Below are 21,605 nucleotides of genomic sequence, written 5' to 3'. Positions count from 1 at the left end.
TTAAATACAAGCCTACACATACCCACCTATGCAGACAGTTGTTTGCAAACAGAAATAGTAACTGTGTGCTGTGGTGGGCATCTGAACATCATAATAATGCAAGTTGTTGTGCATTGCAAAGTAGATGGCATTTCTGGGTAACTTTTTATGCTGTCTTGAAGATTGTGAGTACTTGAGGTAATATTTACAACTGATTTGAGAACTTGCAAGATAAAATGCCATGTTCCTGTGACTCCTATATCCCAGAGTTAACCTGGTACATTTCAGAATGGCACCAGCATGAAGCTGACATGGCTTGGAGAGTCCTTTCATTTCTGTGTCTTGTTCAGAAGGACAGTTCTGACATGCTCTTCAGACTGAAGAGCATGTTGTTTGAGACTAGACAGGAAAGAAATAGTCTTCTAGGTCAGCACTTAATGTGAAATGTCAGAAGAAAAAGTTCACTGAAACAAAAGTCCATCCAGTGCAATCTGTATAACAGCTAAGTGATACGCTGAAAGCAGATGTTGGTAGTGTTTTATTCTGGCAGATGTTAATTTAAAAAAAAAAAAAAACAAACAACTAACAATTTAGCTGGCATTCTCTTGCTCAAGCATTCATCAGATGCGTGCCCTGCTGGAAGCCTTTCTTGTAGATATTTCCCCTTGTTTGATACTGAAGTGTAGCAGATAGTATTAGTATGTAGGGAAACTGTGCACATGTTTGCATATGCAGATTAAATTACATCCTTTTCAGTGTTCTGAATAGGAGGGTGGGGTTTCGTGTTACTGTGACTCATATTGGAGTCACTTCTAACAGTATGCTGCACAATCTGATAAAGATCGCAGGTTTGACAACAAAGAGCTGTTCTTAGACCACATGGTTCACAGATACGCTTTGTCTCTGAGAGTACTTAAGATACAGGGAACTATTCTAGGTTCCTTTTATTCTTTTTCTTTTTAAATAAAGCATGTTACTCTATATGAACTAAAAAGCACTTAAATTATTTATATATAGCACAAATGAAATGTGAACCCTGAGGGGAGAACCATTAATACATAGCATGCTGCACGATTAGAGATGACAGATTCCAAAACAGAAAACTGTTATTCTTTCTTGGAAGATCTAACTTGGTCTGATCTCTAGGCTTAGGTTTTAAATGTTCCTTAATTTGATGCCTCTGTTGCTCAAAATATGATGCTGTAAAAATACATATATGTAAAAATTCTTAAAATAGTCCAGTGGTGGGAGCACAGGACTGCAAAGAAGAGTATGTGGCTTCTGGTTCTCTCTTTACTGTTAACCTTTTGGAAGATGTGTGCATTATTTTGTTAATTTAACTTCAGCATGTTTTCCTGGGACCATAGTTGCAAGCCCCAAGTTCAGTATCCCCTGTAATCAGGAGAAGTAGGTGCTTCTCAAGGGAAAAAGGGGAAATTTTAGAGCACTTGAAATAATGCTTAAAAATAGGTAGTGTGAGGTTTTCCTCATGTGAACTGGCTGTAGTCTCTTAGCCTTATATTGCTTAAGCATTCCTAATTTGTTATGTATGGAACAGGAGAATACTGGGGTACTAAAGATGAGAAGTACGCCCTGGTGGAAGATAAAACTTCATGCACATAATGTTACTTCAGTCAAGTTCTGTCATCACATTGCTATCTTCTGCTCTGGTATCCTTTCCATAATATAAGAGGATTAAATATATATACAGATGGGTAAAACAAGTAGTGCTGATGGTTCTTGAACTGTGTGCAACAGATTTCTCAGGTTGTTAGATCAGTAGCTAATAAACTAATTGCATTTCAGAATAGTTGTGCACTAGTTTTGAACTTGTATAAAAAGCTCTCATATATATCCCTTAAGGTGGGGGTTGAAAATTTATTATTTGAGCTTAGCAGTTTGTATTATCTGTCAAGTTTTGAAGGATATTCTTTTGAGTTTTGCCTGAGGTGTCAGTATTCTAAAGTTCTTTTTGATTACTGTATATGTAAGAACCTCCATTAACATAATTTTTTTTATGGCCTAGTGCCATGTCAAGAATCAGATCTTAAGCTTCCCAGCCCTATGATTATCACAAGTTTCATGATTTGCTGGTTTCAATTAAGCTTCTAAAAGAAACCATCATGCTTCTTGCTCCTTTTCCTGCCTTCTGTTTCCACATAATACATTGCCCCACAGCAGACATTACCAGAGTAACGAAACTAAGCCAACAAAAAAAGTTTGGGGAAATGATACTGCTAAAACCTATCTAGTGTACTGTACAGTCACACAAGTAATGGTACGAGGGGCCAGAAGGGCAGGGGAAGGCAGTGAAGTGCTGGGTGTGTACCAGATTAAATTTATCTACTAAATCACTTTATAAAGGGCAAGAGATGACAGGTGGATATGCAGTAGAAAGCACTGAAGCAACAGAAATAACACTGAAGCAATGCTTAAGTAGTAGTCAGGCTCAAAACCCAGAGAAAACAATTTTCTCTGCTTGTGCGGTCCGGGTCCGGTTCCTAGCTCAGATACCAAATGAGGTGGGAAGTCCAGTGGAAAAAATACCACGTAATTAATTTGTTTGAGTAGCCTCAGGAACTCTTATAATTGTGGCAGCCTAAAAATAGTGACTGCTACCAACTGCCTGTGTAATGTGTGGCTAGCTATGGTTTGAGTTACTGAGTGTACTTCAGCTTTTCACGCCACAGAAGTGTCTTCTCATATTCACCAGGCGTCACTCTCTGCTAATGAGTGTTTTGCAGAATGTGTAGTTGATTGAGCTCTTCTTCTCGTGCATCGACAAACTATTTCCAACACCCAGAAGGGCTGCAATATTGTTCTATTTTCAGCCTGTGAAACCGGAGGGATTTACTACAAGAATACTATTGTCCATCTAAGGTTGCAGTTTTTCTCATGATCTGAAGTTTTTCCTGTGTTAATAGTTGTAGTTTTACATAAAATTTTTTTGATACAGGTGGTGATTTACTGCTTCAGATAGCTTATGAGAAAAAGCATTAGCATTGGAGGCTGCAGTGCTTTTCATGTGCTATGTTGACTTGGCATCGTGGCAATTATTAGTGCTCTGCTGCTTGGATGGCAGATGTCTGTAACTAATTGGTGGTGGTCGGAGTGAAGCTGAGATACTTTTAAACAGTGAGCTGTTCCTCACTTGGTATATAACATTGCTGCATCGGTGAATTAGAAGTCACAGGTTGAAAACAATAGCTAAGTTACTTTATCAAAATTGTTAGCTGTTATCTCAACTGTTGCAAAGCCACCTCTTGAGTGCGGAACACCGTGGTGCCAGGTGGGTTTCGAGTTGGTCCTTGCTGCTCACGTCGTGGTTCATGGCCTTGAGAAGGGCTGCACTGCCAGCGAGGTTAAGGAATACAGAATCCTCGGCACAGTGCTGGGGAAAGAGCAGCCAGCGGTTGCGGGTGATAGATGATGGGATGAAAAGCATTGCCCAGGTGTGACGGGGGGGTTGTCAGACCTGCGGGGGAGTTTTATACGTAAGCGTCCGTCAGAAGAGGAGAGAGCGGGCCGCAGTGCGGGGTGCCCCAGCGCCGCGGCGGTGCCGTGGGGGCCGGTGTCGGGCGGGCTGTTGGCGCCGCTCGGGCGCGGCGGGGCCGGGAGCCAGCGGAGCGCCGTGCCGTGCCGCTGCGCCACGGAGCCGCCCGCACGCGTCTGGGCTGCTCGGGGCAGGCGGAGGCGGCTGCCGCTCGTGCACACCAGCCTGCGCGCGGCCTCGGTTACCCGTCCCGGCCCCAGCTGTGAAACGGGCGGGGAGGAGCCGCTCGGGCGGCACACGGGGCGGGAAGCCGGTGCCGGGTGGAGGCACTTGCCTCCCCGGGGCGGCCGGGCTGGGACGGGGCCGCCGCCGTGCGCGCCGTGCGTGCTCAGGCAGCGCTGGGCGAGACGGAGAGAACCGATCGGGTGCGGCGGCTCCGCGGGTGATTAGCGGGGCTGGCGGGGCGGGGCGGGCGGAGGCGCTGCGCCCGCGGAGGGCGGCCCGGGCAGGGCAGGTTGGGGCGGGCGGCCCGCGAGGCCGTGCGGGCCCGGGCGGCGCCGCGGCGGGGAGCCAGGCCCGCGGTGCGGGGCGGGCATGGGGCTCCGGCGCTGCTGCCGGTGAAGGGCCGCAGCTTTCATGGTGAGCGAGGCCGCGTCGGGGGTGGGCGCGGGCAGCCGCGCTGGCGGCGGGCAGGGCAGGGCGGCTGCTGCTGGCCGCCGGGGTCGAGGGGGCGGCGGGCTGGGTGGGCGCGGACTTTAACGCGGATCGGTAAACCCGGTCTCGGCCGCTTGTAAATGGCCTGGCTGGGTGCGGGGAGAACCAGCTTCCCGGGAAGGGGATTCCCTGCGGGAGGGGGGCGGCAGACCCCGCGGCGCTGGGAGGCGGCGGCACAGGCCCGCCCGGGGCTGGGGCCGCTGCTGGGTCCCGGCTCCCGTCCCGGCACGGCTGCGAGCCGCGGGGCGGGCGGGCAGCCCTGCCTGCCGCTCCCGCACACACCGCCGGTGTTTCATATTCGGCTTCGGCGGAGAGCGGCTGCCTTTAAACGAACGGGGGGCGAACACCAGGTGACCTTGATGGAGCAGTTTGCGTTGCGGCAGGCTCGGCTGTGCCGTGCTGCGGGTCCCCGGGGCGGCTCGGTGCTCGGTTAGCGCGGCTCCGCTCCCGGCGCTCGCCCTCTCTGCGGCTGGGCTGTTGGTGTTTCTCCCTAGGGATGGTTTAGGATCCCTTTGCAGGTTGTTTTCTCGAAGAATTGCGGAGGATCAGCGCAGCTTGAACTTATTGCCCATCAGCTGCAAAGCTCCTGGGTTCTACCCCGAATTAAACTTGTGTCGGGGGAGTGTGTTTCTGTGGGTTGGTTTTTGGTTGGTTGGTTTGGGGATTTTTAAACCAGTGCTTTAATCTGCAGTACGCTCTCTTAGAACATCTTCAAATCCCTGTTCAGCTGTTGTAGCTGAATAGGTAAAGACAAAACCTAGAAGAAAGCCTAAGTAATCTCAGTGATAATGTATTCTAAATCATAAACAGTCGGCTCATCCTAAATTGATCCTAAAATTAACTTGCAACCATATCGGGTTAGTAACATCTAATTGCAGTATAGGATTTATAGGCACTGATTTATTTGTATTAGTAAGAGATATGAGTCTGGTCTGGCTTAAAAAAAAAGGAAAAGCTTTTGTGTGGTTCAGCCTATTGCAGTATGCCTGCATGTCCAAATACTTCTCCTTGCTCAGTCAGCAGATACTCTGAGTTTGTGGAGGCTTCAGTGTGCCTCATTGCGATATTATACATTATGCTCTGTTTGAAACGGCTTTCTCTTTTTTACTGGAATAAAACATCTTTTTCACAGGCTTTTGTCTTCTGTTTTGGGTGTTTTGTTCTGTTGTAGTTTCTTTGGGGGTGGGTCTTGTTTGGGTTTTTATTTATTTTCACTTATTAAATATCAGTCTTGTAGATAATGATTGTCACCAACGGATGTTTTTATTCTTTTTTGGCTGCCACTGAAAACGATGAAATTACTACAAAGGATTTGTAATCTGATAAAACGTGCCACTCCCGTTTTTGTGCTGCTCTGGCTTCTTTGCTATAGGGTGGTGCTGAGTAGAACACGTCAGTAAATACTTGCTGAAATGCAGGGTGGGCTTTTGCTCCTTAAGAGGTTTGAATAACTACTAATGTGCCAGCACTGTAACTAGCCACCTGTATTCCAAAATAAAACATTCTTTAACCAAGAAATTCTTGGAAGAATGATACGCATAGTCCTGGTCTGGAAGACTTTGTGCTTAGGTGAATGAGATTTCCAAATTAATTCTTTTGTATGGAATAAAATCCCCATCACAGCCCAGTGTATACAGTTTTTCTTACCTTCCAAAAGCAATTTTGCTGTGCATTTGGCTATGAAAGAAGACCCTGAAAATAATTTTTATAAGCCAAAACTAAGCAGCTTTTCTGGAATTTCTACTGTAATAAGCATTGGGTGTGTGTGTTTTAATATCAAGTTCTGTGATGTTTTAGAGAGATTGAATATAAGATGATTTCTGCATATTAGTAGCTTCCTTTGTATGCTGGATGGTCTTTCACTAGTAGCATCTCAAAGGAGTAAAAATGTTAGATTTAGGGACAAGGTTCATCTTGTCTGTGGAAGCAGTAATGGAGGTTAATGTTTGACTGTGCTCATTTGTGAAAAACAACTAATAAAAAAAATCTGGCTCCTAATAGAAATTGGGAGAAAGAATAGCCATTTACTTTATTCCTGTCAGCACAGTGGATGTACTCTGCATTTGATGGTGCAGCTGAAGCATGTTATGATGGTGCACTCATACACTGGTCACTGTCAGCTGCTTGCAAGGAGTTGCTAATGTAAAAATAATGTCTTAGCTTTATGAATCTGCTCTCGATCACAATACATTTTTTAAGGATATTTACTTGCTCATTTTCTCTCCAAAGGTTTGGTTTTCTGTGAACAGCTTTGTCAGCATGAGCACTATCCCTTTACTAAACAAACCTAAGTACTATTCAGTAATTTAAATACGTTTTTCTTGGTTCTTTTCCTTGTTTTCAAACTGAGGTCATGCAGTCATATTAACTGGTATTAATGAGCCTGACATTTCAAATTCATGACAATATTTCCCGTCACAGCAATGCAGGCATCATAGGATTGATTGTTGAGGTAGTGCCAAGTTAACAAACAAGGAAAAAGAGGGGTTTGCAGGTCTGCACCCATGAGTCCCACAGAAGTAGCTTGAACTAGAATTGGATTGTATAGCAGAGAGTAGAAGACTATGGCTGTGTTGCTCTGCATTCATGTGTGGTTTTCATCCATCCTTTTTTTTTTTAAGGTGGGGCTGGAGGAGAAGCAAGTGGTAGAGATCCCGTTTTAGTTTCTGAATAATCCAGGCTGTTCTGATGGTGTTGGGAAGGTTGTATCTATTGCCCAATTCTTGTAATTGACAGGTTTGGTTGAAAGAAAGGAATTGGTACCACTTGAGGAGCTGTTTGTGCTAATGGGGATAAAGTCCATGGCTGGAACACTGTTCATAGTGCTCATTTATAGTTTCCTTTTATTTTAATAGAAATGGTATAAACATGCTACACGTGAAAGCAGGTGGTTTCTGGAAGTGGCAAAATTCGTTATGAAGTTGAATGTAGAAGTATCTGTAGTATGTTTTTTGTTTTTCTAGGACTCTTTGACTGTGTTTGTGTATCCCTGATATCTGAATACTTAATGTTTGCTATAGTACTTCAAGCATTGAAGTAGATGGGAGTTGTGTAAAGATTGCTTTATCCCATGAGGTCACTGGTTTTGGGACATTTTCTTCCAGAACAATGTTTGAGGGGGAATATTAGCATGGTACATGTAATGCCAGGCCATCTAATGTAGATCATAGTGATACAGTAATTAAGGGTGGAAGGACCTCTGAGGGGCTAACTCCCCTTTCAGAGCAGAGGCTACCTAGACCAGGTTCCCAGGGCTCATCCACCTGAGTTTTGAATGCCCTCAAGGTCTGAGGTTCTACCACATCTCAGAAAACTTGTTCCCAGCATTTGACTGCCCTCCTAGTGATTTTTTTTTTCTTTTTTCTCTGAGACCTGAATTCCCCTTACAGCGGTTTGTGCCTGTTGTCTTCACGTTCTTTATGCAAATGCCTCAGAGATTTCTACTCAGCCTTCACCATCTTGTTACTGCTGTCTACCAAAGATCCCTATGAAGCCTTCTCCTCTGCAGGCTGAATGAGCCCAGTTCTCTGAGCCTCTTTTCATATGTCACTTGCTCCAGACCCCAGTCATCTTGGTGACTCTTTGCTAGTCTTGCTTCGGTGTGTCAGTGTCCATATTATAAACATAAGTTAATACACTATGCTCTGTTACGATTTAGGATTGTTGTACTTCAAGCCATCCTAACAAGTGTGAGGCTTCTGTGTAATTATGATTTGAACAATTTTTATTTTTTTTTTGCCATTGTTAAACTGTTGCGTCTGAAAATAGCTTGGGTAGGAGAAATCTTACAATGAGATTTTAAGGCAAGGAGCTTGTGGTTGTTTTTGGCTTCCATTTCAAAACCACGTACATCAAAACAAAAATATTTTAAATAGATTTTATTTTATGTCAGATAGTATGTGCTGTTTGTGTTCTCCTTATTAGCAGTACTTTGTAAAAGCAGGTTGTCAGTCAGAGGAACTTAAGGTGTTTCTACAAATAGCAGGAATGGAAAAAAACATCAAAACTCACTCCTGAACGTAAATTTTAACACTGTTTTCAATTCTGAGGATGCTCTAGTTGAAAAGCTTTAAAGACACTGCTGTTGGCCAGAGATGTGAAAGCATTATCTTGATGACTTTTGTGGATCCTTTTAAAATTCTTATGTGCATCATCTTGGTGTTCTCCACTCTTGCAACTTGCCCTGTCTTTTTCTTCTCCAGGAATATGAAGAAAAAACTGGACGAGCTCACAGACCACTCTCCCCTAAACAGAATGTGAGGAAGAATCTTGATTTTGAGCCGCTCTCCACTACAGCACTTATTTTAGAGGACAGACCAGCGTAAGTTTTGGGAGGTACCACAGTGTGGGTCTCCTTAGAATTTGGCTAGCAAAGCTTTTCTTACTGTGTATTTGATTACTGTAGCTTAAACAGATGATTTAAAATTTTAAGTAGGATTTTTTTTTTCAGGCTAGTGAATATGAAAGTGGGATAATTACAAGAAAAATTAAACAAAAGTAACCTTACTTTATAATAAAAGCAATGGCTTTGTGTGAAAGGAGGTAACTAGGAGGGCAGAGCTGTAGGTTCTGACTGATTCTCTCTTCTAAACGCAAACAAGGGGTTTTTATTTTCCCTGAGAGAACATAAGCATAAAAATGAAGCTGGTATATGCTAAAGAAACTGAGAAGCAAGGATATGGTGTCCTGTTTACACAGAGAAAGACCACACCTCCATAAATAATGAAACAATATAGTGATTGTTCTGCAGTGGGTTCAGCATTGCATTTTAAAGATTGTCAAGTACTCAATAAGTTGTTTCATGCTTCTGGTACTGCAGGGAGATTCTTGCATATGCAGACTAACTCCATAATGATTTACTGGCAGCTGCCTTACTGTTGTTTGCTCCTGAATGATGCAAATTCGGTCATGTTTAGTCAGTTTATGAATGGTACCCAGCTTTACGGGCATAGTGTCTCCATTTTTAATATAGCAGTGCATTGGTGTAAAGAACTGACATAACATAGGTCTATGTTTTCATCAACAAACCTGTATGAAGAATGCTCATATCAAAGTGGTTTAGTTGTAGGGTTATTTAAGACACTTTATGGCTTGACTGGTAGACTGTATGACAAGACTTCCTGGGACATCTAGAGCAATGTAAGAGTCATTTGTTATAGCAGCTTTTATCATGTACAGCTGGAAACAATACGTACTAGATTATTTATTGTATTTAAAACCTTTTGGCTAAAATTCATTCTTGTGAGATAGTCTGAGAAGTACAGTGCTCAGATAGATTGAATTAGTGATATGATACAGGATAACATTCAGGTTTTGCTTTCTTTTGTACTGTTAGATAGAGGGACTTCTAGCAGAAAAGGTATTTTTAAGATTCTAGACAATTGAATCATAATTTCTCTTGTCTAGCAGGGAAAACTGCTCTGGATATCAATGCTGTGCTCTGATAACTCTTTCTAAAGAATCTTTTTTTAGTTGTTTACTTACAGTTTACACAAATTATTTTAAGATTTAAAAAAAAATAATTTTTGATCTGCTATGACGCAAAGATTTAAGACTTCAGAAAAAAAATGCAGTAAGATTTTTTTTTCTAAAACAGCTGCTCTTGATTTTGTGCTCACTTTTGGATTTAGGTGATACTTTCTGGGAAAAATCAGTAAATATTCCATAGTCTTTCTAGTTTTAACTGGAAAAAGCGTTAATTGAATCATAATAGTTGCTAAACATCATCTCACATGTATGGTGATGCTGTTAAGAGATAGGACAAATAATTTAAGTGGTGGAATTTAAGTTAGCAGAATGTGCGTTGTTTCATCTGGTTTTCCTTCCCAAACTTCCCTGACACCATTTCTAAAGACTTGGATTAAAAAAGATGCTGGTCAATTTACATAAATGAAACTTGAAAAAGAGTAGGTTGTACTGTGTGATTGACAAAGACACTAATGTGAAAATCCACTTTCCTTGTTCTTGTAACAGTCCTGGGGTTTAAAAATATTCATAGGCTTGTATCATGGCTATGCATACTTGACAGATAATATGATTATGTAAACAGTAAAGCGTACTGCTGTTAATGGTGACTGTGTTGGAGACTAGCAGCTGCCTTATGTGTGACACCTTACAGAAATGTGAAAGTGCATTTTTGCCCATCTTTTTTGTTAACCAAAGATACAAACTGCCCTAGGAACACAGTACACTGTTCTACAATACTGAAGAACAAATTACTTAGTCATTGCCTGTTCTAATGTTTTGGTGATCCTGTAGTTGTGTGAGATACATAGTGGTTATGTTCATTATGAATATGGTTAGCTTAAAGTTAATGTGGTCTGACATATGAGCATGTGTATTTGCATGGCAGAGATGTTACCAGTCCAGGCCTTAAACACAAATCAAAATGGCTGTGTTGGTAGTGATAACGGGAGAATATAGAGGATGAACCTGGTACCACTTGTTGCTGTAGGAGTGAGGGGGAGGAGTTAAGCCTTTGAAATAGAAGTGGGGTCTCAGAGAGCAGGGGGGGAAAAGGAAGGTGGTGTAGTGAGTCATTATTGCATGTGTAAAGAAAATTGTGGATGTAATTCTTAAACAAGGTTCACAGTAAGAGAGTAGTCTTGCAGCTTATCTGTAGAGATCAGTTTAAGTCAAAACTACCAGCTTGGTATATACCAGTATATTCCCTTTATTTATGAAGATCAGCCTGTGGGTGCAGTTGGTTCTATAACGAAAATGCTGAGATTGCCAAACATAAGGAAATTACTCAGCATATTTTGTGTGTAAAAAAAGTTGTAGCTGGTCAGTGTTCTTCCCTTCTCCTCTGCTGACTCTGGCAAAAAAAAAAAAATTCTTTCCAAGGATCTGTTGTTTTGTTCTTTGATCAAATATTTTGACAAGAAGCGGCATACGCTTTTCTTTTTGAAGTGTCTAGAATTTTCTTTAGACAGGCACGCCAACTTTAAATAACTGAGGAATATTATTTTTTATATATTTTAAGGAACCTTCCTGCAAAACCAGCAGAAGAAGCTCAGAAACACAGACAACAGTACGAAGAAATGGTGGTTCAAGCGAAAAAAAGAGGTGACGGAATTTCTTATCTTCAGAGAAGAAAAGTAAACTTAAGGGGTATTTCTAAACCTGATATGCACTTGTGTCAGTCTGTTGCTCTGTAATGTGAGGGATCTGTGCCTCCTCCCAAAGAAGAATCAATCCACAGAAGAGTGAGAGGAACAAAGGTAGTTTCATTAAAAAGACCCACCTCAAGCTGAAAAAACAGTTCTAGAGTCTAGCAGGAAACAATTTTTAAGTTGTAATTCTTAAGTAACTGAGTGGCATCTGTTCGTGGGTTTAAATACTTACTAATATGTTGAATTACCAGTTACCAGTCAAATTAGTCAAGACTAGACTGAGACAACTACAGGATATTTGATAGTTTCATGTTGGGAGCAACCTGTTTGGGCTGTAGTACATAACTACATAATTCTCCACATAGGAAAATGTATATAGTTACGTTCATTTGGTAATCTGACTCCCACTTGAAATTCATAGTTTTCCCAAGGTTTTGCTCGTAATCTCATCTGACATTGTTCACAGAAGTGTCTCAGGAACACTGTACTGTGCACGTTGGTTAGAGCTGACAGCAGTGGTTTTCTTCTGGTAATATTTTTGACCATCTGGGGTTTCTAATTAAAACCAAGCATTGCAATAATAGGAAATTTGGGCTTACAGGAGTTATGTGCCCGCTGAGAGCTGCTGGAAATACTGGATTTTTTCCCAGGTGGCCAGACCTCTGAGCCTATATGAAACAGTGGAAAAGTGATACGAACACAGGACTTGCTTGCTCTCTGCAGCTGACTTATTAATAAAAGTATCCTCTTGTGGTTTTAAACATCATACACCTACCAGTGAAGTTCTAACTTCATATGACTTCTGTGTTAGTATATCCACTTAAAGTGTGGTAGTCTGAAAGAGTTTCTCTGATCTTTCTTTGCATGTAAGGTAGGTGGTTTGGGAGAAATGGGATCGTGCTTAGGTTAGGCAATGGGTCAGGTCTTTGTGCTGTCTTCACTGGACAGGAGTATGTTATTCTGTCCAGATAAACACCCTGCCAACCCATTTTCCCAGAAGCCACTCAGATGAACAGCTTTGCAGAGTGATGTGTAGAGGTCAGGAACTCAAAAGAGTGTAAACACCATCCTTTTGTTCAGATAAAAACTCAAAGCCTGCATTTAAGCAGGCTTACAAAGAGCTCATAGCAAAGCTGAAAATATTACTAGGCAGTTGATACGGTTCTGCTCAGGCGCAGCTTCTGTTCAGTTTTGAAGTGGACCCATCAGGTTGTAAATGTTCATTCTGAAGACTTTGTTCATGATACTGATGTTCTTCAGTTAGTTTTCCTTGCCAGGTCAGTACCTTCCCACATTGTAGACAGTGTGAGTGCATGCACATGTCACGTATTTGCACTCTGCTGCTATAAAGAATGTCTGCTTGCATTTGTTAAATTGTACATGTAACAAATTTGCTGGTGGAAAAACCAGTAGTTGATGATGCCAGAAGAAATACTGAGTGATAATGCAAAAATGAAAAATGTGTTTAAATGAAACATCAAAAAAGTAGTCTTTTTAATGAGCTGAAGATTTCCTCTGTGTGTGTATATATATATTTATGATGTATGACATTTAGATTAACCATAGGCTAAGTATCATAAAAAATGTGGCTGTTGTCTTTTTAAGTACTGTCAGGAAATCACAACACTTAAGAGTGGGGGAAAAAATATCAAAATTTATATTATTTTATCCTGTATTTTTGAGTCTGCCATAAAAAAAGGGGTGGGCTTTATTAGGAAGTACTTCTGACCTGCGCTGCGAGGTGGGGCTGCTGGCTCTCAGAGATGGTAGTTCAGAGTTACTACTGTGTTTAGACTTGAAGGGTCAAAGGAGCCATATATTATCCAACTCCCTTTGTTCTATCCATCAAAGACAAGCCTTATGTGTAGTTCCACTTCGTTCTTTATTCACATTTGGCATCACTGCTTAGCTTGCTGTATGTCTGGGAAATTTTCAGAATTTGAACAGCCCACTGTACTTTTAAGTGAACACAGCGTGCTTTTCCATGCCTGTGTAGCCATGACTAGCTAACTCTGAATATTTGGTTTCTGATTTTATTAATGTAAAAAGGAAACTGCTTTTCTGCAGAGCTTAAAGAAGCCCAGAAGAGGAAGAGACAACTGGAAGAACGCTGTAAACTGGAGGACAGCATCGGCAATGCTGTTTTAACTTGGAACAATGAAATCTTGCCCAACTGGGAAACTATGTAAGACAGTATGTTATACTGAGTTTTAATTAAAATTGCTGAGTCGGTATCCTGAAGAGAAGTTACAAAGTTAGCAAGTATAATTTTAAATTATTGTCTTGGAAGCTTTTGTTTGAAAGTCAGTTTTGAACAGTTACAAAGAAAATGAGGAACATGCATTTTGTTATTTCTGGAATGGTGGCTGGAGGTGATGGGAGTTCTGATTCTTATTATTTGTCTTTAATGGAGGTTCAGTATTCTCAGAAACTATGAAATGCTGAGAAGTGATCTGTGGTAGAGGACATAAAAGCAGAAAGTGTAATCCTTGAATACATTGTGTTTATCAGAAACGAGTTTCCCTTGACTACCTGATCTGTTGATGTTATAATATCAGATGTAGATTGAACTACATGCATGGTATTGTGAAGCCTTTTTAATTACACAGTGGTATACCTGCTGGGATAATCAAGTGATGGAAAAAAGTAGTAGTGAATAAGTTATTTAAAAAAAAAAAATGCTAAAAGATTTCTTGCAGAGACACAGCACAGACAATTGGGGGAAGCTGCCTTCACTGTCTAGTTTTTCATGGACTTTGGCTAGTCATCCTAAAAAAAACCAGCCCTGACCCCACCCCTGCCCTGAATATAACCACCACCATAACAACATAAACCAGCCTCCACAGCACTCAGTTGCAGTTCGTGTAATCATGGAATTCAGTTGTCCTGAGAATATGTGTTAAAACTATGGACAGAATTTGTTGAGAATGCATTTCTGGACAACTGAGGGATAAATGAAGTATAAGGAAATTGTGGATTTAATGTTTCTCCTACATCTGTTACCACTGCTGTAAAATTAAAGATACCTTTTTTCTGTATTGTTTTATAAATCTAGAAGTTCCCCAGTGTGTTCACTATTTTATGTTTTAGTTCAGATTCTGCTTTTAGATAACTTTTAGACAAATGGATTGTTGTGGGTTTTGACACTACCACAAACTTTCATTGGTGTTTAGGTGGTGTTCTCTTCCTCCTTCTGGGCTCTCAGATTGCTGAACATCAGCTGCAGCCATTTCAAAGCCTGTGTTCTTTTAAAATGTCTTTCATGCTTCCACCTAAAAGTTATTTCTTGTTACATCTTCATGCTTTTTCTGGAGGATTAGAGCTGTAAAGCTAGGTGGGGAAACTGCATGTGTCATTCACACAACAGGGTGATGACAGAGGGGAGAGGGTAGACTTACGTTAACCTGGTTTTGTATTTTATCTTTGTGGAGATCTCCAGCCTTTAGCGTAGGCAGTGGCATAGATAGAGATTTTCTTTTCATTTGTATGTCTGTCCTCTACAATTTTTACTGGTCAAGTGTGGTTGCAGTTTACAGACGCTGTGATGGCAGTGCTTCTATCAAAACAAGCCATTAACTTGAAAGGAAGTAAGCTTTCCTTTACAGTTCAAAGCACAATAGCGCTAAAGAACGGGTATGTGCAAATTATGTTTGACTTCTTGGCCTGTTGATAATCATTTGGTTTGGATCCATTCAGCAGTGATAGGAGGACATACTTGCAATTCAGCTGGCAATGAAATATTTCTTAGAATAGTCTGTTTTACCTTAAACAGGTGTTGTTCCCGTAAAGTTCGAGAGCTGTGGTGGCAGGGCATTCCACCAAGTGTGAGAGGCAGAGTCTGGAGCCTGGCAATTGGCAACGAGTTAAATATCACCCATGGTGAGACTGGTTTTTTGTCTTTATTGTCTTACAAAAAGAAATAATTAGGGGACAGTCTTGTATATATTATGGTATATCAGAACCTGAGGTACGGGTGTAAGGAGATACTATTTAGTTACACTTTTTTGTTGGTACTTTTTGTGTTTTGTTCAAAAAATACAGTGCCTTTTAATCTTGTAGCTGCTCTAGAACTGCTGCTCTGAATTGTTTCTGATTATTGTCACTGTGTCTTGCTTTGATGTTGGATGGAAATGGTCAGAGTTAGTGAGTCTTTGAAACTTAAGATTGTTAATTTTGTAATGCCTGTGAGTATGCATGTAGTGTGCTTTCTTTGATTTAGAGCAAGATGTTAGGTTTGTGAAAGATTAAAAGACCTCTGGGAAAATTTGTAATTTTGTTTATGTGTGTGTTTGTGAAAACAGAAATAGTGTGCTACTTCAGAGCACAGAAAAATGCAGCTCTGAAAGACTAACATGTTTTTAATTCCAATTAATGGAATTGTGGTAGACAGCCTGTATTCCTGCTGTATTGTGCTGCTTTTCTGTGCTTGGATGGCTTACCTTGGGTGTAGTTCTTACACGGAATTTGCTAGACTTATCCCAGTCATGCATCCAGACTATAATTTTGAACATCAGTGCTCTGTAAGAAAAGTAAATGCTTGAACATGAAATGCAACTTGTGCTTAGGTTGTCTTTCCTTTCCACTTAGTATTAAGTTACAGGTCAGTGGCACAAGTCTTTTAGAATCATAACCTACTGAGAAATTCCAACTACTGTGTCAGCGTTACTGTTAACTTGTAATGACTAGGGCAGCACTGCTCGTGTGGTAGGTAGGTAGTACCCAACAGTGGACATAAGCATATACAAATAGTGGACTTGGTTTTCTCCGTTCTTCTTTTTCCAGAACTGTATGATATTTGCTTGGCTCGTGCCAAAGAGAAATGGCGATCACTTAGCACAGGAGGTACTGAAGTAGAATATGAAGGTATGCTTTTTGTGACTGATTCAGCCTGTGTTACAGAATAAGAGATTTTGTAAAATTGTTCCTTAAAATCAAATCACAGATTTTTAAACAAAAAAACCCAGCTATAAAGATGTGTCTGGTAGTAAAAAGAAAACATTGTGGAAGCAAGAAACAGTTGTATTCTTTTTTCTCAGTGAAACTCTGGTCTCTTATAAAACACGCTTGTTCATTTTTCTTCATAAACTATCTCTACGTGCGGTTCTTATTTGATGCAAATTTGTAGGAAAACTAGGAAAGTTTGGGGATTACAGTTTGAATTGCAATACTAAGACTTTGCTGCATCTGTAGTTTTGGAATTGAAACTCAAATTATAGCAGAAAATTGCATTTTAGTCCCTTATTGTAGCTTTGAGCCCATCTCTTGGGTGTGTTTCAGAGACTAGCAATTTAATTTTGCCGACGAAGTGGTTTGAGTTTTACTAATTGATTGGGAGAGTTGTCTGTTTCTGAGAGTGTTTAAAACTACATGCAGATGTTTGAAATTGCCTTTGGTAAGTAATTATGCTGAGCAGGAAGAGGAGAACATAGATACCGGCAGTTATCAACAGAAAAATATTTCTGATTGGAAATCCCCTACTTTGTTCTCTTAAGATGGTCTGCATCTTAAGTAAGATGGTATCTAGTACATTTCCAGCTTCCTCTTGCACTTTATTATCTGGAGTATAGATGCTCATGTGATTGGTATAAGCATTGGCAGTGACAACTCTTGGTTTTCGATTGCTCAATAAGCAGCAGTAGGTAATTCTCAACTATACTTACCAGAACAGACAAAATACAAATAAAACTTTTTGATATCAGAAAGAAAACTAATGGTTTAGAAATCTACTTTGTATGAGATTATTTCAGTTATGGAGAGTGTGTTGCAGTGTCCATGATCTTAAACAACATTACATATAAAGAGGCAATAAACATGATTTTGGAAGGAGAGCTGACAGTAAAGATAGGTGGGATCCACCACATGCTGCTGCTTCAGGACTTCTCTCCCACTGCAACCTTTCCAGAGGCAGCTACTTTAGGAGCCTCTGGGAAGGCTTGTTGAGGATGAGGGGTCACAGGTTAACAGGCTTGTGTCTGTCTAATGATTTGTCAGCAGATACCAGTAAAGTCCCTGGCCTGCCTTGCCCTGCGTCTTTCCCTGCATTGCTTCAAAACGTATTGAGGGCAACGTGCACTGTAGGGTTGCCGTGGGTCAGAACATACTTGCTTCTTAGCCTCTTTGCTGAATTCAGGAAATTGTCCTGTCTATACCTTTATTCCCTAGCATTCACATTGAAATAAATGAACTGTGTGAAAGCCAACACTTCCGGGGAGCGGGAAAAAAGGGAAAAAAACAGAGTGTACACTGTTCCATGTGATTAATGCAGTAACTTTGGCTTTTGTAGACGCTGGATTTTCTGCAGCTGACAGAGAAGCAAGCTTGGAGTTAATAAAACTGGATATCTCAAGAACGTTTCCTAATCTCTGTATATTCCAGCAAGTAAGCAACGTTAAACTTTTGTCTTGACTTCTCAGAGAAATTAAGTTTTACATAATCTTGCCTTTCCCTTCACTAAAATAGCCCATTGAGTTCAAATCTGAAGGAGTAGGCATCTTGAGAGTAAAAAGTTCCTAAAGGTTTTGGAAGACTATAGACAGTCTAGGAAAGAGTAACCTTAAGGTATTATACGTTTGGAAGAGGCAAAAAAAAATCTGTTGCCTAATCATCATGATTCATCTCGCCCAGTTCATGCTGCTTTGTCTGAAGTGATGCAGGTATTTCCAAGTCAGTGCATCAACACTGCCGGGTTGCAAATCCCTGGTAACTGAGAGAGCACAGCTCATGCCAGGTCTGGTGGCCTTTTTTTGGTTTGATGCAAGACCAATTTAACTTGTATGTCTTTGTTGAGCTTTAACAACTTACTTTAATCAGATATCTTGACTTCCCATACACAAATTTCAGCAGCCCTGTAAAAAGTTTAGCTTGTGATAAATCAGTGGTTTTGGGTGGAAAACTTTTTCCTTTGGAAATTCTCAGTCAGTCACAGTACTCAGTGTAAGATACGGCAGCTGTTAGTAGTCAACAATGTGAAATTCTTGAGAGAGCATGTAATTCTTGATCTGCTCTCTGTGTCTTATGGCATATTGTTGTTTTGACTATTTTCTTCATGGTTGAATTCTGTCTCTAGTCTAATAGACAAGTCGTTCTCATTAAGTGTTCTGCTTTCTTGGCACTATTGTCAAAGTGCTGCTAAGCTGTAAGGAATCTCTTGGGCTTGCATTCCTCTTCTTTAAGGATTTAATATGTAATCTATGTATTGGATGAACTGTATGCATTTGTAGTAAATGTGGTGTGGAGGGCTGTTTCATGATTTTAAAGCCAAAATTATTTTGAAAGACTTGGGGCTGTTCAAAGCTGCATAGGGAAAGAATGTGTCCTTCGTCAGAAGTAATAGATACTGTGTGTAGCACTGAAGGGCTTTTAATATTTGTTGTATATACTCTGATGTGTTGCCTTGTTTTTGTTTAATTACAGGGTGGTCCTTACCATGACACGTTGCACAGTATTTTAGGAGCCTATACTTGTTACAGACCTGATGTAGGCTATGTAAGTGAAGAATATTTTTTTTCAGGGGTGGGGAGGGAGAACTAGGGGAAAGGAGGATTGTGTTAATCAGTCCCTTGTAGATCAGTATTAAATGATTCTGTGAAAACTTGTGGGGTTTCTGTGTCTTTTCTTTTATTCCAGTACGGGCTTGGGAAGTGTACGTAATGGTTCTGTTGCTAGATTTAAGCGTTTTAACAGGTTAAGTAATTGCAAAACTCAAAAGTATGTACTCCGGAAAATGAAGTCAGAAGAGAAGATGTAGTTAGATTGGTTCTTTGAAGTATGTACTGTTCTTAATGACAGTCTTACTAAGAGTCTTCTGTTGAGTATCTTACTCTTCTTGATAATGCATTTCTGTGCCTTTAGCATTGTGAGATTCTGGGACAGTCTTTAAAGCAATGCTCATTGAGGCTGCGTGAGCTTCCTCAAAGTTTTTGAAGTAGTGATTATGAGAGGACTAAGTGGATTTCAGATACTTGGTTTAGTCTTTTTTTCTAAGAGCAGGGATATATATATATAGGAGCTTATTCTTTATTTGGGAGAAGTTGTTTTAGAGAAGGTAAATGTAGAAAGATAATGTTCCTATTCTGTGAGAAGCTTGCAATGCTTGGCAAAAACTGCTGAACATGACTGCTGGGAAACTAGAAAAAGGGCAGATCAGGTGGTGTGCTTCATTTGGCATGGAACCTCTTGTATTGGGAGGGAGCTTGTTCCTCAGGTTTGCAGGAAGGACAGCCACACCTTGGTCCCTGTGACTCTACAATGGCAGCCCTATATCCTCTTGAGTGAGCGAGCTTTGTCGAGCTTCAGCATTGATTCCATAGCATACTTTGTAGAAAAATGCAACAACATCATGAGTTTATGGTAAATGAAACACAAGCTTAATCTTAAAATGGTACTGCTTCTCAAATGAGTCATTGCAGTTGTCTGTAACTGCTGGTAATTGGTTGAAAAAGGAAAGAACAGGCCTAGACTTTCTAGTGTCGTAGTGCAGCTTTCCACAGGTAAGGGTATATATGACCCATCCCTAGGAGAAGAAGGTTTACTTAGATTAATTCTTTTTTTTTTTTTTTTTTTAAGAATAAGCTGTTTCTTTATTCTGCATATTCAAAAGTGCTGTCATCCTAGCCTTAGGAGTTTTACTTAGAGTCTTGAAAGGAGGCAGCATGGGATTTGTTAGCTTCCACACTCTGAACGTATAATACCGAAGTCACATGGGTTTAAAAAATCATGTGTTTCTGAACGTTCTGCAAAATTCAGCAGCTCAGCAAGTGCATTGAACAGTAGTGATTATGAGGAAAAATGAGGCAGTATTCTTGGAAAAATGCAGTTATTGCTGAATGGTAATGCTTCTCCGTTCCTCAGGTGCAGGGCATGTCATTCATAGCAGCAGTGTTGATCTTGAACTTGGATACTGCAGATGCCTTCATTGCTTTTTCTAACCTGTTAAATAAACCCTGTCAGATGGCGTTTTTCCGTGTGGACCATGGCCTTGTAAGTATGCAAGAAAACTGTAATTGACATGTAGATATGTGTAAGGAAGGTTTAAAAAAAAGTAAAAATGAGCTCAGTAGCTTGGAAACTAAATCAGAATTTATTTTAAAGCAACACACTTAATAAACAAATACCCCACACACATATATACACGCATATTCCCTTAAAACACAAACCAAACCAAAAGCCACCCAATAACCTTTCTGAACAGGCGGGTGAATGAAATTATTCAGCTGCTATTTTATGCTTAGAGAATACTTATGAGAATATTATCATAGGTGTTTTTCAAATTGAGCCCTGTAGTTGAAAGGTGAAAACACCTCAGTATTAGAAGTGTCTTGAAGGTGCTTTTTATCCCAAACGAAGAGTGCTAAAAATAAACTGTTGCGGGGGAAACCAGGCTCCTCATATCTTATTGTAGCAGCTGTGTTTGAAAAAAGGAGCCTGGGGTAATCAGATGAGCAGACCCCTCTAATTTTCAGTGGGAGGTGGTTGCCTAATTCTTTCTGGAATCTCTAAAATTCCTTATTAGTATGTACATTGGGCTATTTGTATACCATGGCAAAATAAGACACATCTCCTGAAATGTGTTTTTAATTTACTTTAAAATTATTTTTTTGTAAAATGTATGGCATTCTGTATTTCTTTATCACTTATTTACCATTTAACACTATGGAAGTAGGATCTGCTTCTCAGGAGTTCAGATGGAAGAAATAAAGCAAGGGAATGGATGACATCAACAACAATCACTTCTTAAACAGTAGGACACTAGGGATTCTATTTCCTGCTGGAAAAGCAGTATGTAATTCCCTGTTGCAGCCCCTGAATCTCCTCAGTTGTAAATGGCCATGAGAAGACGCACCACAGTGCAGGCAACATTGCTAGAGACATATCGGTCATCTCCATTACTGTACTTGGAAAAAGATGACAAGAGCCCATCTTCTTGGCTCAGCCCCAACATCAGAAGGACATGGACCTGTTGGAGGGAGTCCAGAGGAGGGCCGCAAAGATGATCAGAGGGCTGGAGCACCTCTCCTCTGAAGACGGGCTGAGAGAGTTGGGGCTGTTCAGCCTGGAGAAGAGAAGGCTCTGGGGAGCCCTTACAGCAGCCTGCCAGTGCCTAAAGGTGGCCTGCAAGAAAGCTGGAGAGGGACTGTTTACAAGGGCATGTAAAGGGGTAATGGCTTTAAGCTGAAAGAGGGTAGATTTAGATTAGATAATAGGAAGAAATTCTTTTCTGTGGGGCTGGGTGAGACACTGGCACAGGTTGCCCAGAGCAGCTGTGGATGCCCCACCCCTGGCAATGTTCGAGGCCAGGCTGGATG

At 40.8% G+C, this 21,605-nt stretch overlaps 1 protein-coding gene across 5 annotated transcripts in view; it reads left to right on the top strand.

Annotated features, from left to right (window-relative positions):
• The window catches only part of TBC1D14 (TBC1 domain family member 14), a 70,564-nt gene that overhangs the window by 31,846 nt on the left and 17,113 nt on the right, over nt 1-21,605 (top strand). For 3 of the 5 annotated variants that reach the window (XM_080373450.1, XM_080373449.1, XM_080373451.1), the window contains 8 exons: nt 8,389-8,507; nt 11,172-11,254; nt 13,369-13,486; nt 15,074-15,180; nt 16,084-16,164; nt 17,585-17,679; nt 18,715-18,786; nt 20,152-20,280. In XM_080373450.1, the coding sequence (XP_080229576.1) occupies nt 8,389-8,507; nt 11,172-11,254; nt 13,369-13,486; nt 15,074-15,180; nt 16,084-16,164; nt 17,585-17,679; nt 18,715-18,786; nt 20,152-20,280 (804 nt within the window). Of the gene's footprint in view, nt 1-3,789; nt 3,915-3,955; nt 4,112-8,388; nt 8,508-11,171; nt 11,255-13,368; nt 13,487-15,073; nt 15,181-16,083; nt 16,165-17,584; nt 17,680-18,714; nt 18,787-20,151; nt 20,281-21,605 lie in introns of those variants that run through there. The other 2 variants (XM_080373453.1, XM_080373452.1) reach the window with 2 other exon arrangements.

The sequence above is a fragment of the Falco punctatus genome (assembly GCF_963210335.1).
Source record: "Falco punctatus genome assembly, chromosome: 1".
Lineage (NCBI taxonomy): Eukaryota > Metazoa > Chordata > Aves > Falconiformes > Falconidae > Falco > Falco punctatus.
Note: the sequence above shows the minus strand (reverse complement) of the source record. Positions and strands in the feature narration are given on the sequence as shown.